This window comes from Asparagus officinalis, chromosome 7 (assembly GCF_001876935.1).
Source record: "Asparagus officinalis chromosome 7, Aspof.V1, whole genome shotgun sequence".
Taxonomy (NCBI): domain Eukaryota; kingdom Viridiplantae; phylum Streptophyta; class Magnoliopsida; order Asparagales; family Asparagaceae; genus Asparagus; species Asparagus officinalis.
The window spans coordinates 143,563,720-143,580,270 of record NC_033800.1 but is presented as its reverse complement, the minus strand read 5'-3'; the positions used below and the strand labels follow the sequence as shown (position 1 = coordinate 143,580,270).

Genomic DNA, 16,551 nt, shown 5'->3' with positions numbered 1-16,551 from the left:
TATATCTATAATATAATATATATATAATATATAATATTATATATATAATATATAATATATATAGAAGGACCCAATAATCACTATTCATGCTGTAGTATTCCAAATCCCAAAATATTATATAATATTATAATAATATATGTTATTAAAATATTATATAATATTATAATATATAATTTATAGTATTTCAAATCCCAATATATTGATGAAACAAACAAAATATTACAAATTTTGGTATTCCAAATCTCAAAATATTGATGAAACAAACAAAATTTTAGAGATCCCAAAACATGTAAAAAATTTTATGGATTTCAAATTCTATGGTGAAATCCATATCCATAAATTTTGGGATGCAAAACAAACACCCCCTTAACATATTTTAAGTAAGGGCCTGTTCGTTTGTTTTCTAAAAACCAAGAAATGGAAATGAAATGGTGAAAATCTCAAAACTCATCATTTCCTCCATTTCCATCCCTAAAACTCACCCACAACATCCAATAAAATATTATTTCCATCCAACAACTCATCCACATCATCTAATAAAATATGATTTTCATCTAACCACTCATCCATCACATCTAATAAAATATTATTTTCATCTAACAACTCATCCATCACATCTAATAAAATATTATTTTCATCCAAACATCACTCAACTCATCTCTTCTCATCATTTCAAATCACTCACATCATCCAATAAAATATTATAACAATTCACCTCATCTCATTAACATTTCATTTCTTCATTTTCATCCCAAAAAGTTATGAAAACACTTTTCTTAATCTTTCTTCACATCACCCAATAATACAATGACAACTCATCTTATCTCATTTCATTTCTTATTTTTAAGAATGAACCGAACAAAAGAAAACAAGAAACTACAGGAAATATGTTTCTTATAATTCATTTCCTTATTTTTTTTCGCCAACCGAACACTCCAAAACTAGTTTTCTTAAAAAATCACAAACATCATCCAATAATAAGGTGACAACTAACATCATTTCAATTTCATATCTTTGATTTCCTTCTTTTTTAGCCAACCAAACACTCCGAAAACAATTCTTCATTTTAATAGTTTTCCATTTCTTTGATTTCCCTCTTTTTTTTAGGCAAACGAACAGGCCCTAAGTACCCAAATGACTTGAGTTGTCTCTGATCACTAGAAACATCCGACCCGTTTCAACCCGAAAACATAAACGCCAGAGGCCGCGATCCGTGGCGAAGGTGATTTGATCCTCTGCGGCCGCACCGCACCCCCAGCTCTCATCTTCCCCCCCACTAAAAAAATCCCCAGCAGGCAGGAAACCATGATCGCAGCAGTCTCGAGGAAAATTTCAAAAAAACCCATCCCCCTCCCCCTCGCAAGATCGGCCTCCTCCTCCTCGTCGAAAAAACCCAAACCCCTGACCCCAAAATCAATCTCCACCTACCTATCCTCCGCCCTCTCGCTCCCCAAGCCCGACGCCGACTCCATCTCCTTTGACATCCTTGAGTTCACCTTGGACTGCACCCTTGTGTGAAACCAGAGGCATCATAGCTTCCTCCGCATCCGACCCTCCCTCCTCCTCTCCTCCGTCAACTCCACCCTCTCCCCCAAGCTCTTCATCATTCTCTCCTTGCTCCCCTAGGGCTCAACTCCCAGGTTGGTGGCGACGCTCGTCTTGGCCTCCGCCTCGGCGTTTGGGTACTCGGCCTCTCGGCTCGAGAGCCTGCTTTCGGTGCTGAGGTCGTTGCTTCTTGGTGACGACCACAAGGTTGTGTCTGCTATCTGGCGGTACCCTCGCCTGCTCACCAACGACCCCGACAAGTAAGGCCGGAGGCAAATGTGTTTTTTTTTCTCCCTTTTTTCGAGGCGAAGTGCATTTATCTATCTATTGAAATATCGATAGTTATTCTATCAACTTTCATTCCTATTGTCAAAAGATAAATTTATAAGGCTGAAGTGCAGAATATAAATGAATAGTTAGGAATCTAACAAATGAAGTTTATATCTGGTTTAAGTTTATTTGTCTATGAATGCAAGACGAAAAATTATTTGTTTTTACGGTTAAATGAACCAACAAATCAAATATAACTGAATAACTAGACGAAACAATTAACAAACTATTTGCTAATGTTTTGGTTCGCTTCCTCTTCTCCCACTGCAGCGACCCCTTCGCCCGGCAATGCCGACTTCCTCCGTTCCCGTTGGTCTATCTGACCCCACCCGCCCTCGCCAAATTCATCGACCGCCTCCCCCTCGTCCTCTTCATCAGCCACCAGCGCCGCCTCCGCGTTTGACGTCGGTCTGGCGAGGAATATCGACATCAACATCTCCGACGATGAGACCGCTGACGAGCCTGCCAATGCCGTCAACCTCGCCGCCGCCCTCACCGCAGAAGGGTTCAGCTCGCGGATCGCGACCTTGAAAAAATTCGGGTTTGAGAAGGAGGAGATGATGTTGTTGTTTCGGAGGTGCCCGAGCTTTATGAGGTTGAAGGAGGATTACATGATGAGGAAATTGGAGTTCTTTAGGGATAAGGTGGGTGTTGGGCCGCGGGAAATGTTGCGCAATGCTTGGGTTTTGATGCTGAGCCTTGAAACAAGGTTGATGCCGAGGTATGAGTTGATGAAGGGGTTGAAGGAGAGAGGGTTGGATTTGCCGGGGGGGAGCATGTGTAAAGCTTTTGCGATGAATCATCTGAAGTTTGAGAATTCGTTTGTCAACAGGTTTGAGGATGGAGAGGGGTCGGATCTTGTTAAGGGATATCGTAGGAGTTTGGCAGCGGTGAAGAAGGTAGAAACGAGTTCTGAATCGAGTTCTTGAGTGATTGGATTGAATCTTAAATTTTGGTGAAAAATGGTAATTATTATGCCTAGCTTGAGTTATTGATGGTTTTATGCTTTGTGTTACTCGAGAGTCTAACAACTGCATTGTAGGGTTCTTGGTAATAATCTGATGTATTTTAGCTTGCTGTGAGATCAATGTTTAAATATTTGATGGAAGGATTTGTGGTGATTATTATATAAACCATCTGAAACTGTACCGTGTCTTGTGTTCAATTGTGGAGCATGTTCTCTTGATTTCGGTAAAACGGTCCGAAATCGATGAGAATCATATTAGAACCTCCCAACTGTCTGGATCACCCGTAATGCTCCCAATTGTTCGGATCGTCCTTAATGGGTTGATTCCCTTGGTTTTGTATCTTAGGGATCTTCACAAATCGGCTAATGGAAGCACAGATTGATGATTGTTCGTGACCTTTGTGGTGTGCTTTTACTTGTATGCGCTCTCATTTCTCGAACTGAAATTTGGCGGATGAGCAGCGGCAAATTTTAAATCTTTTAATCTATTATGCTGAAGGCGAGATCTTCATCTCCAAGTGAATGCTCAAATGCTGGATTGCCCACTGAAAACAGATATTTAAAAAGTCGACGGCAAACGACATCAACATCGCTATAACCACATCAAGGCGACCACCAACAAAAGCCATTTACCAGAGACAACAACAGGAAGAGTTCAATGACATAAAATCATAAGATCAGGTCCAGCTACAATAAGCAGAGAGTAATCCATCACAATTGCAACATCAGCCTAAAATCATTATATGGCTTCTAGGCCTTTGGCTATATCAGCCTTCAAATCATCGAAGTCCTCCACTCCAAAACTGAACCTGATCAGGTTTTCACCGATGCCATACTTGTCTCTATCCAAATTGCTATCCCTGTTACATTCAATTAAAAAAAACCAAACCACAGCCGTTAAGAGACCTTGATTTCTTAGGCTCTTTATCTAATTTGATCCACATTGTACTCTGAAAGAGGAGGGGGGGGGGGGGGGGGGGGGTATAAAATACAGCAACTCGAGGAAGGAGGCATTACCAGTAAGACATAATAGCCGGTGGTTCCACTATACTCTCACAACCTCCAAAAGAAGGGGCGAGATATGGTATTTTCAAAGAATCAATGAACTTTACCGTCTCCAACAAGCCTCCAGCTAGCTGCAAAGTTTGGAATATGAACACTGAACAATATTGAAATAGTAACCTAATACCACACAATCTGTCGATAAATATATGTAAAATACGAACAAATGCATCCAACAATACACGCTAAAGGACCTCAGTGACAAATAACAAAAATAATGATTACATAGGAATGTTACTGACCTCAAAACTGACCACACCACCAAAACCAGTCATTTGCTGCTTGGCAATATGATGCTCTGGATGACTTGGCAGTCCTGGATAGTATACACGTAAAATCTAGCAAATACAACAGCATAAAAGTCCATAAGAGAAAGTCAATAACAGTGATCTGAATGCAAGGATATTACATATTGTCGGCCAGTGTTGCTCTATTCACCTCAAATCTTCTAGTCAATTATGAAGCAATCATCATAATTTATCATATTATTGTATAAACCTTTTACCATCAAATGGGATTTATAGTAAAAGGCTGCATATGATATTTTAGAAACTCAAAACTGATGTCAATTCTCTTTTAAACTAGCGCCAAATTCATATCTGAAGGAACTATAGACATGAGAGGGATTGCCATGACTCTAAAGGTTGGCATCCTACATATTCTCCTAAGTTGGAAGAAAAGTATAGCAAATAAGAAAAAAAAAATGACAGACTGCTATGGGAATTACATTCCAGTTCTCAGATGCAGATAAAGTCAACAGCTGATAGAACAAACATCCCTAATTTGTATACAAGTACTAAGAAATCTGGAGTGGTTCCTCTAATGATTTTTTTAGCTTGCTTGCAGTATGAAACCAGCTGGGAGGAGTCAACCCGTGTCCTCTGAATATTTTTCCCCAACTATGAAGATGAAAATTTTGGCTGTTATTATTTTCCAGCCTTAAGTACTAGATTGTTGAGGTATATACGATGACAATGCTTTCTTATCAGAACACCTTTCTTTGAAGAGAAACAGAGAGTACCTTGGGATGTTCCTCTAAAAACTGGGCCATCCTCAATGCTATACTATTCTGATACTGTACACGAAGGTGCATCGTCTTCATACCTCGGGAGATCATATATGCAGCATTCTGTAAAGTTGATTTTGTTAATCATACTGTCGAAGTGATAATTAAATCAAAACACAAGAAATTTTGGCTTGCATCACTATGAAAGTCACTGTCGAAACTATCTAGCAACAAAAAAATGCATACCTATAGGATTACAACACCAACAATAACACAATCTAGTATTCTTGTTATAAGATTTTGCCAATTAACTTATCAATAATGTAAAGCTGATAACAAGACAATACAGAGACTAGAGGAAATTCAGCTATTTTTAAGGCATGCAATAGGCATTGATATTTGGTAGACACTACTGAAATAGTCAAGAGATAATGTGCATACTTACAGGATCAAGAACACCACCAATAATATGATGATACTGGCGAACTTTGGAAACCAATTCCTCTGAACCACTGACACAACCGGCAATCACCTGGGAAGACAATTGAATCCATCTCAATTGAAAAGAAAGAGTAAATCAAGCAGCTTCATTTGATCATGAAAACACAGCACCGTATTTACACCAAGTAAAAATGGAAAAATTATCTCACATCATTGTGACCGGCAATAAACTTTGTTGCAGAATGAATGACTAGGTCAGCTCCCAAAGTTAAGGGCTTTTGATTGACAGGTGAGGCAAATGTGCTATCTATGCAAACCAGAGATCCTTTGCTGTGGCAAAGCTCTGAAACCAACCTGATATCAATGCATCGGAGGAATGGATTAGTTGGGGACTCCGTAAAGAAAAGAGACACCTGAGAAAAAATAATGTGTGAGTCATAGAACAACCACAAAACTAAAAGAAGATTACACGTAAAGAAACGGATCAGCAAAGCAACAATTTGCACATACTTCATTTTCGCACAGTGCTCTTTCAAGAGAGCCCATATCAGCAGGAGCAATAACGGTAGCCTGCAATTTGAAGATAGTGAAATATGAGTACGTAAGGGAAGACGATCAGGTACAAAGGACAAAGACCAGAAAACTTTTGATCACTATTTATATTTTAAAACGACTGGAGTTTGCTGAAGTATTACATAATTGACATGCTCATGGAATCACAAACACATGTACTGTCAATCTCACGAAGGAGAATTATAAGTGAAAAATGCACAGATACGATAATGAGTTGTCCAAAACATAAAGAATCCTGGCATGGTGGTATATGACCTGATTACAAAATAAGATTCTATGTACTGACCTGATTACAAAATAAGATTCCATGTACTAGTTCATGATCTAAAGCATATACCATTTCTTGCTCCGGATTAGTATTTAATCATAAGGTTGAAAACTGGTTAACAAGGAACAGTAATAACCTATTAAACTGGGTCAAAAGGAAATTGTCAACCTTCTTGCAAAAAAGTTACTAGTCCATAGTTGGGCAATCGCATCAGTTTAGAATATTCATGTTTGTAGTGTTTCGGAAAGTAAAAGGCATTTAGTCAAACAAATAAATACCAGGTCAATATTACCAGCAGGAAACTATAATTTCAAAATATTAGTTAAGTAGTCGAAAGTGATGGAGCATAGTGGTCTCATAAAGCTGCTAGAGAAATTTTACAAATACAGCAATGAACAGTAGATGTTGCATTGTTTTCTTATTAGGATCATATTTATACATCATTATGAAAAAAATTTAGTGAAATCACAATAGGACTTCAGAGTGACCATGTAATTCTGATACCTGAATATTAATGAGAAAACAAGTAAAAGCTAGTTTCTAAATATTAAGTTCAATGTACTGGCTTACTAATATCATGAAATTCGATGACCTATGAGCAAACAGCATTAACTGATATCACTTGCTATGGTAAACAATTAACAGCTAATCCAAATTTATGAGCTAAGATTGAAAGTCAAGAAGCAAAGAAAATCACCTTAATCCCCTTCTTTGGAAGCTCATTCTCAATGAACATCCTTGTCTTCCTATAGCAATCAGTGGTCGTAACGATATGGCCACCTGCAGGAACCAAGGCCGAGAGCACCGCACAACTGGCATACATGCCAGAGGACACAAACAAAGTAGTTTCCGCCCTCTCCAGTTCACTGCAATTAGAATCCAACAAGATGATTACTATCAAGAATCAGTTAAAAACAAGAACGATACAAATAAACACACACCTCATCTTCCTCTCCAATACCTCGGTAGTTGGGTTCCCATATCGCCCATACTCAAAGCTTGTATGCCTACCCTCCTGATTAGGTACGGAGTTTAGCCAAACAATTCCCATATATCACAGAAAAAAATGAAGTCAAAGGTGAAAAAATGATTTCATACCTTGAAATCAATCAGCTCATCGCAGTTCTTAAACCAGTACGCAGAAGTGTTGACAATGGGTGTGGTGATCGTATCCGTCTTCAGACGGCGTCCATATCTCTCTCCTGTTCCAAATATCACATCCATCATAGTCATTCAATCCCCCATACTCACCAGCACTTCGCAGGAATATGAAGAATGGTAAATTACAAAAAACAACCTTCATCTACCACTTTTTCAAGAAACTCCCTCAACTAATAGTTTTCTTTTATTTAATATCTCCTATTATCTTCTTCATTTATTGTTCACAAACACCCTAAAACATTCCAATTTACCCAGTTATGTGTTGGCGTCTGTGGTTAAAACTGAAATAATACAAATATATATATATAACAGCAAAACTGAACAGAATACTGAAGTGCAGTAATTTAAAATTTTTAACTCAGCTGCTGTGCGTTCGTAAAACGTTGTGCTTAAAGCATTATTTGGCCTACTCCGTTGCAAGGATCCCAATGCCAAACTGCTTCCAGGAACAGCAGTCCAGTACTCTGGTGTGCACCGACCCAGTACTGTCCTTGATCTGTAAGGAAAAGATCTCCTCGATCTATCAGGCAAAGATCTCCTCGATCTATAAGACCTTCTCGGTCTGGCACTGTTCCTACAAGCACTAACTATTCTACAATATATATCTGTATATATTGATTGTTGTTTTTAGAATGAATTTTCCTTGAGGATTTGAGGTCTATTTATAGCGTTTGGGAAAACACTATGCACTAATAAAATAATATTATTTTACTATGCATGTGGGACCCACGCCCTAAAAATTTCTTCGTTCAGCAACCCACGTTTTTCTTAAAATGTGTGGGACCAACTTACTTTTTTATTTTTCTTTCTTTGCGGCTGCCAACCTTGTGGAAAATTTTTGTTGTGGGCCCCACCACGGTGGGACCCACTTGATTAAAAAAAATATCTAACAATCCCCCATATTAAACTAGTGTCATGTAACGGTGTCGTCGTTTCAATCGTTGCACATAAGGTAGATGTCGCAAAGACTTGAATCCCCCTTAGACCAACTGAATAAAAGATAGGTGCATGGTGTCGCAGAGACTTGAACCAGCATAGACCAACTGAATAAAAGATAGGTGCATGGTGTCGCAGAGACTTGAACCAGCACATGTCTAAAAATCCAACGATCACACAAGATCAAACTCATCTGTGGTAGTTTTCACTTTGAACCACACTTGCCTTTGCCTTACTTTTGCATTTGCACATTTATGACCCTGTGCATGTCCTGATTTCTGCTAGGGCTCTAGGTATCTTTTCACAAGACACCATAGAAGACGGCTAAATCTCCATCCATGCATAGGTAAGTTCTTTAGGCATGTTTCCTATCAAACATCTCGCATCCGAAATGCTTTGAACTCATTAAGGCTTAATAACCATCCTCTCTCATGATAGGATTCTAGGTGAGTCCTTTAGGTGTGTTTCCTATCTAACACCCCGCATCCGAAATGCTTTGGACTCATTTCTAACACCCTGCATCCGAAATGCTTTGGACTCATTAAAGCTTAACAGCCATCCCCTTTACATGATAGGATTTTAGGTAAAAAAATCAAAGTTTTACTCGAATAGTTCAGCTAGGTAATGATAGTATTAGAGGTTGATCAAAGATCAATTAAGTATCTCGTTCCTTATGGAGCGCGTTACGCAACCCCTAAACCTTGCCTTAGACACCGACTAATCCAAGAAAACTTAAACCCTTTCACTTGTAAATCTTACTTGACTTTTGAACCATTTATCTTGTCATTAGTAGCATAAGCTTTGAACTAATAACTTGATGTAAATGGTAAGTATTTGTAAGACTACCAACTTTTGCAAATCTTACTTGACTTTTGAACCAATTATCTTATTATTAGTAGCATAAGCTTTGAACTAATAACATGGTAAGTATTTGTAAGACTTACAAAAATTTAAGACTCATTTCAGCAGACGTCCTTTTGACTATGTCCTTTTTTAAACCCTTAGTCAAAGGATCAACCACATTCTCTGAAGATCGGACGTCAATCACAGAAATGACTCCTTGACAAATGAGCTCTCTCAAATAGCCATGCTTCAGACGAATGGTCCGCTTCTTTCCATTGAACATCGAGTTTGCTGCCACAGCACTCGTCGTCTGATTATCACAATAGATAGTAGTTGCACCTTGTAATTCCGTCAATGGAAGGTCTCGGAGAATACAACTGAGCCACTCAGTTTCATCTCCTGCAACACAAAGTGCAAAGAACTCAGATTCCATCGATGACTGTGCAATTATTGTCTGCTTCTTAGACTTCCACGAGACGGCAGCTCCACCCATGATGAAGACAAAACCTCCAGTAGATCTGCACTCATCTGGTTCTGAGCATCAGCTCGTATCTGAATAGCCTTCGATTACACCCGGATATCCAGTGTAGAATAGGCCCAGACCTGTAGTTTCTTTTAAGTATCTCACCAATCTCTGGACAGCATCCCAATGAAGCTTTCCAGGATTACTTGTGAACCTACTAAGCATTCCTACAACGAATGCTATATCTGGCCTTGTGCAACTCATCACGTACATAAGACTTCCAATGATCTTTGAGTACCTTAGCTGCTCTACTGGTCTTTCAGTGTTCGGTCGAAGCTTCTTGTTGTAATCGTATGGCACTGATAGTTCTGGCAAGTCGTTGTAGCCATACTTTCTTAGCATGCTCTCAACATAATGCGATTGAGACAATCCAATATCCTCTTCAGAGTATATGATTTTGATTCTGAGAATCACGTCCGCAGTTTCAAGGTCTTTCATGCTGAAACCGTGCTGAAAGAAATTTCTTGGTAGATATTACAATCTCTAAATCACTCCCTATGATGAGCATATCATCCACATAGAGGCAGATGATCACCACCTTTCTTTCAATGACCTTGATATAAATGCACTTGTCAGATTCACTGACTTGATACCCATTGTTGCGAACAACGCCATCGAACTTCTCATGCCAGAGTTTTGGTGCCTGTTTAAGTCCATATAATGACTTAACAAGTTTACAAACCTTACCAGGTGAAGCATCAAGTCCTTCTGGTTTCTTCATGTAGATTTCTTCTGTGAGATCTTCATTGAGAAAGGCAGTCTTCACATCCATCTGATGTATGACGAACCTTTTAATCGCCGCCCATACGATAAGCACTCTGATGGTAGTGATCCTACAAACTGGTGCATAGATATCAAAGAAATCTATACCTTCTTTTTAAGAGAATCCTTTCGCCACTAGTATTGCTTTGTACTTTTTAATAGTACCATCAGGACGGAGCTTCTTCTTGAAGATCCACTTGTAACTAATAGGCCTTGCACCTTCAGGTACATCCACCAGATCCCAAGTATGATTTTGAATCAATGAATTCATCTCATCATCTATAGCTTCTTTCCACAGAAGAACGTCTGTTGACTGCATTGCTTCTTGAAAAGTCTGTGGATCTCCTTCCACATTATAGGTGATGAAGTTATCTCCAAAATCTTTCTGTCTTCTGACGCGCTTGGAATATGGTTCGATAACTCCTTCATCATTGACTGGACGCGCTTGGAATATGGTTCGATAACTCCTTCATCATTGACTGGCTCCTCTTGTGCATTTGATGTATTAACATTCTCTGCTATATCTTTGACCAATAAGCCTTTATGTTTGATAAACTTATCCTCAAAGAATTCTGCATCCCGAGCTTCAATGATGGAGTTGGTTCCAAGGTCTAGGAACATGTACGCATTGCTATCTCCAGCAAAACCAAGAAACACACATCTGTTTGTCTTTGGTCCAAGCTTAGGCCTTCTGATATCTGGAATTCGAACATATGCAAGACACCCCCACACTTTGAGACTATCCAAAGAATCTGGATATCCTAACTATAAATGATGAGAAGTATTATTAGTTTTGAAATACGGTACTCTGTTCAGAATCCAGTTTGCCATTAGCAAAGCCTCTTCCTAATAGCAGGTAGGTAGACCAGATATGATTAGCATCGAATTCACCATTTCGGTCAATATGCGATTCTTTCTTTCTACAATCTCATTAGATTGCCGAGAATACGGAGCAGTAGTTTCTGTAATGATTTCATGCTCCTTGAAGTATGCTTCTGATTCCTTAGATCGGTATTTTCCTCCTTTGTCGCTCCTGAGTCTTTTCATATGCAATCCAAGCTGCTTCTCCACTCGAGTCCGAAACTCGACAAATTTGCTGAAGGCTTCATATTTAGATTTCAGCAGGTAAACGTGACAGAAACGAGAATGGTCGTCAATGAAGGTGATGAAGTACTTCTTGCCGCCACGAGTGATGAAGCTCTTTAAGTCACAAGTATCTGAATGAATCAGATCTAACAGGTTGGTGCTCCTCGTGACACTTAAAAATGGCTTCCTCGTCAGCTTTGCTTACGCGCAAACTTCACACTTCTCAGGTTTGTTATGTTAGATAATTTTTTTTTAATCAAGTGGGCCCCATCGTGGTGGGGCCCACAACAAAAGTTTTCCACAATGTTGGCAGCCGCAAAGAAAGAAAAATGAAAAAGTAAGGTGGGTCCCACACATTTTAAGAAAAACGTGGGCTGCTGAACGAAAAAAAATTTAGGACGTGGGTCCCACATGCATAGTAAAATAATATTATTTTATTAGTGTATAGTATTTTCCCAAATGCTATAAATAGACCTCAAATCCTTAAGAAAAATTTATTTCAAAAACAACAATCAATATATACAGATATATATTGTAGAATAGCTAGTGCTTGTAGGAACAGTGCCTAGACCGAGAAGGTCTTATAGATAGAGGAGATCTTTGCCTGATAGATTGAGGAGATCTTTGCCTTACAGATCGAGGTGATCTTGACAGTACTGGGTCGATGCACACCAGAATACTGGACTGCTGTTCCTGAAAGCAATTTGGCATTAGAATCCTTACAACGGAGTAGGCCAAATAATGCTTTAAGCACAGCGTTTTACAAACACACAGCAGCTGAGTTAAAAATTTTAAATTACTGCACTTCAGTATTCAGTTCAGTTTTGCTGTTATATATATATCTGTATTATTTTAGTTTTAACCACAGACGCCAACATGTTACCCCGACATTTTGGAAGTAATCCTAACTTTTCCATGCTGGATAATTTTCTATAATTTACATGTCCCAACCTATTGTGTCATAACACAAAGGAGTAAGCAGAAGAGGATATTTCATTTACAACGGGGTTGGGTGCACTCGTACTGATTTTATACATGTCATCAGTACGATATGCATTGCCAAAATACATTTTCTTGAAGGATAATACAGCATTTCCTCCTTGAAAATCCAGCCTCATGCCTGCATCACACAACATGCTTTCAGAGACTAAGTTTTTGGTAATTGAGGGAACGTGTTTCACATCCTTCAATGTGAGTCTTTCCTGAAGAAAGAGTCAGCACCACAGTCCCAATTCTAAGAATAGGAACCACAAAACGATTAGCCATTGATACGTTCTCTTTGGTAGCAACATAAGAAGAGAACATATCTCTATTGGAGCATACGTGACAAGTAGCACCCGTATCTAACCACCAACTAGAGATGTTGCTTGGAGTTGTTACCTGGAAGAGCATAGCCACACAATCATCAACTTGATTGACATTGTGCGTTGTTTCCTTCTTTGGTGCTTTGCAGTCTTTGGTAAAATGTCCTTGCTTCCCACAGTTAAAGCATATGCCGCTCCTCTTGAACTCCTTCTGAACATTCAGGTTCTTCGGATTCTGATTCTTCTTTCTGTTAAAAGACTTCTTCTTCTTGAAAGATGAATTATTACTCTTTTCAGAGTTAGCAGTCACCATGTTAGCAGACGCCTTCTGCTTAGCAATGAGCTCAGTCTTCGTGCGAGTCCGAGTCTCGTCCTCGATCCAAATGAACCTCTTCAAGTCAGACAGAGTCATCTGTCTTTTCCTTCTTCGAATATCAGTGGAGAATGACATCCAAGATGGAGAAAACTTGTTGACAATTACACCAGAGATGAAGGTTTGACAAAGACTGATCTTTTCATCCTTCAGCTTCATAACAAGTTTTTTAAGCTCTTTGACTTGAGGTAAAGCCTCAGTATTATCTTTGAACTTCAAGTCCAGAAATTTGTCAATGAGGTGAGATTTGGACAACTTCTCCTCATCCTTGTACTGGTCCTCCAGAGCATTCCAGATTTTCTTTGCAGAGGGCTTATTGGTGTAAGCATCTGCTAGATGATCGGTCAGGCAATTAAGGAGATAACTCCTGCAAAAGTGATCATCTCTAGCCCAAGAGGCTTGCAGCTTCAGAGTCTTCTTCAGAGTCGGGTTTTTCCTCAGAAACCACATAGTAGATTTTCAGGAGTTGCATCCCGAAGATTACTTTCCGACGCCATGCGTTGAAGTTGGAACCGTCAAAGTTCTCTAACTTAAGACAGTCCACTCCAAGAGTCCTCACAGGATCCATGGTAGATCAAAATAATGCTTAAGATTGTTGGCGCATGTGGTTAAAACTGAAATAATACAGATATATATATAACAGCAAAACTGAACAGAATACTGAAATGCAGTAATTTAAAATTTTCAACTCAGCTGCTGTGCGTTTGTAAAACGCTGTGCTTAAAGCATTATTTGGCCTACTCCGGTGTAAGGATCCCAAAGCCAAATTGCTTCCAGGAACAGCAGTCTAGTACTCTGGTGTGTACCGACCCAGTACTGTCAAGATCTCCTCGATCTGTAAGGCAAAGATCTCCTTGATCTATCAGGCAAAGATCTCCTCGATCTATAAGACCTTCTCGGTCTAGGCACTGTTCCAACAAGCACTATCTATTCTACAATATATATCTGTATATATTGATTGTTGTTTTTAGAATGAATTTTCCTTAAGGATTTGATGTCTATTTATAGCGTTTGGAAAAAAACTAGGCACTAATAAAATAATATTATTTTACTATACATGTGAGACCCACGCCCTAAAAATTTCTTCGCTCAGCAGCCAACGTTTTTCTTAAAATGTGTGGGTCCCACCTTACTTTTTCTTTTTTTCTTTGTTTGCGGCTGCCAACTTGTGGAAAACTTTTGTTGTGGGCCCCACCACGGTGGGGCCCACTTGATTAAAAAAAATTATCTAACATTATGAACATGCGAGTTTCTTGCACTTTACACTACGGAAAAAAATTACAGTATGAATCTTTTAACTTATAAAGAGATTTAAGCAAAGAAATTATACCAGCATGAACCAAAAGGCTCGCATCCGAGCTAAACGCAGCTCCCAAACCACCGATCTGACTCTGTACACTATCTACAACCTCGCAACATACTCACATTCCACAACCTTTTGCAATTCCTCATCGGCAGACGGCGAGTTGGCCCAAGAGGCCGCGACGACCTGAGCAACTCCGATGTTGCCGCAGTTCCGGCGAGCCTTGATGCTGAGCTGGCGAACGAAATTCGGCGGGAACTTGAGGATGAGAGCTGAGGAGAGGCCGTAACCGTTCGAAAATGGCGATTTCTTGAAGGATCTAGGGTTTCCGCCGGCCGCAGAGGCGGACATTGGAGAGGAGGGGATGAAGCTAGGGTTAGGGTTTAAGAAGAGAGCCATTTTTGGGAGATTTCAAAGAGATCTTGATTCTTGAAATTTTAACAAGAAAAAAGCTTGGGGTTCGTTCAATTTCGATGGCGTCTTTATTTATAGAGGGACGAGAGGGTCATGTGCGCCCAAATGCGAGTACCAGTCAGCTGACGTGGGCTTTTCCTGAGCGGAGAGAGAGAATAGGAGTCAAACTCAAAGAGTGAGGTGAAAAAAGGGGGAAAAAATATCAGAAATCGTTTTTATAGAAAATCATGTGGAAAAGAAGATATAGTTTTATTCGTTCCATTATTGATTGTAAAGTTGATGACATCGTTGATTTTACAATTTTGCATTGGAAAATGTTGTCCACAAGTTTAAAATTGTGCAATTCTTATCGAACATGATGTTCGGTTGACATCTTCTATATTAAGGGCAAATTTTAAAATAGATATTATTAGAAATTTATTTTTAAAAAACGACCCTTTGAGATTTAATTGCTATTTTTGGCCGAGTTCCAGTCACCTGGCTGAAACTGGGTCGAAAAGGACAATTAAAGTTTGAAAACTTCACGAAATCTAAAATCCCGTGAAGTTTAGTGTCTGATCAGCGACGCTAAAATCCCGTGAAGTTTGGGTGGCTTTTTGATTACCCTCGCTAATCATACACTAAACTTCACGGGATTTTAAATCCGGTGAAATTTTCGAACTTTAATTGCCATTTTCAAACCAGTTTCAGCGAGATGGTTGAAACTAGGTTGAAAATAGCAATAAATTTCAAATAGGTTTTTTTAAAATAAATTCTTAATAGGGTTTATTTTAAAATTTTGCCCTATTAAGAATGCAGGTTTGTCACGATGGATGGATGGATGAATCAAATGTGATTCGCAAAAGTTGTACTGGTTCTAATCGGATTTGTTATTTGAGTCGGTATCCTCAACAGAATTCATGTGAGACCAACACCAAAATTAATTGAATTTTGTTCTTTAAGCAAATTGTCCTTAATATTCATTGTGAGCAAAAAAAAAGTTTGAATATGGTTTTTTCAAGACCCTTGCAATTTGAGAGGTTTTCAACGTAACATGAAATTAGTACTTTCTTTAAAAACATGTTCAAAGGTTATTTTAGTTTAATGAATATTTCAACTAGAAAATAACATGTAAAATAACATAATTTTTTGGAGAAAAATAACATAATGCAAATCTTAACAAAAAAATTTATTAAAAATTGTATTTTAGTGTATTTCTTCACATTTCACTTTTACCCTCCCATTTTCTTTTTGTTATGAGTTTTTTTTATAAACTAACTTTAAAGTAGGGTCATTCTATAGAAACTAACTTTCATTGTCAATTTAAACGTAAACCATCTTTATACAATTATTTTTCGCGAGAAACCACCTTTGATTAGCAACTTACACCTAAAGCACAATTAAATACTTTTTTTGTTGCAAGCAACTACATGGACTCACTTTTAATTCCCTTTTTTCAGTTTTGCTAAAATGATTAGTTGTTAATATCAAGTATATTAGAGATATGATCCTTAATAGATGTTAGGTAGGATCAATTTTCAAGAAAACTTAACTGATAAGTGGACTCAAGTGGTTGATTGTGACAAAAAATTATTTAAATGTGGTCTACGTGTAAATTAACAATCGAAGGTTGTTCCTATAGAATGACCATATTTTAAAAGCGGTGTTCCTATAA

At 38.5% G+C, this 16,551-nt stretch overlaps 1 protein-coding gene across 1 annotated transcript; it reads right to left on the bottom strand.

Moving 5' to 3' along the window:
* On the bottom strand, window positions 3,453-14,961 carry LOC109848393 (cystathionine gamma-synthase 1, chloroplastic-like). Its single transcript, XM_020417858.1, is given in 12 exon segments — window positions 3,453-3,702; window positions 3,860-3,978; window positions 4,147-4,242; window positions 4,926-5,033; window positions 5,356-5,442; window positions 5,561-5,764; window positions 5,862-5,921; window positions 6,890-7,058; window positions 7,134-7,207; window positions 7,291-7,394; window positions 14,511-14,596; window positions 14,599-14,961. Coding segments are annotated over 12 exon segments (1,512 nt in total). The 5' UTR covers window positions 14,883-14,961; the 3' UTR covers window positions 3,453-3,581.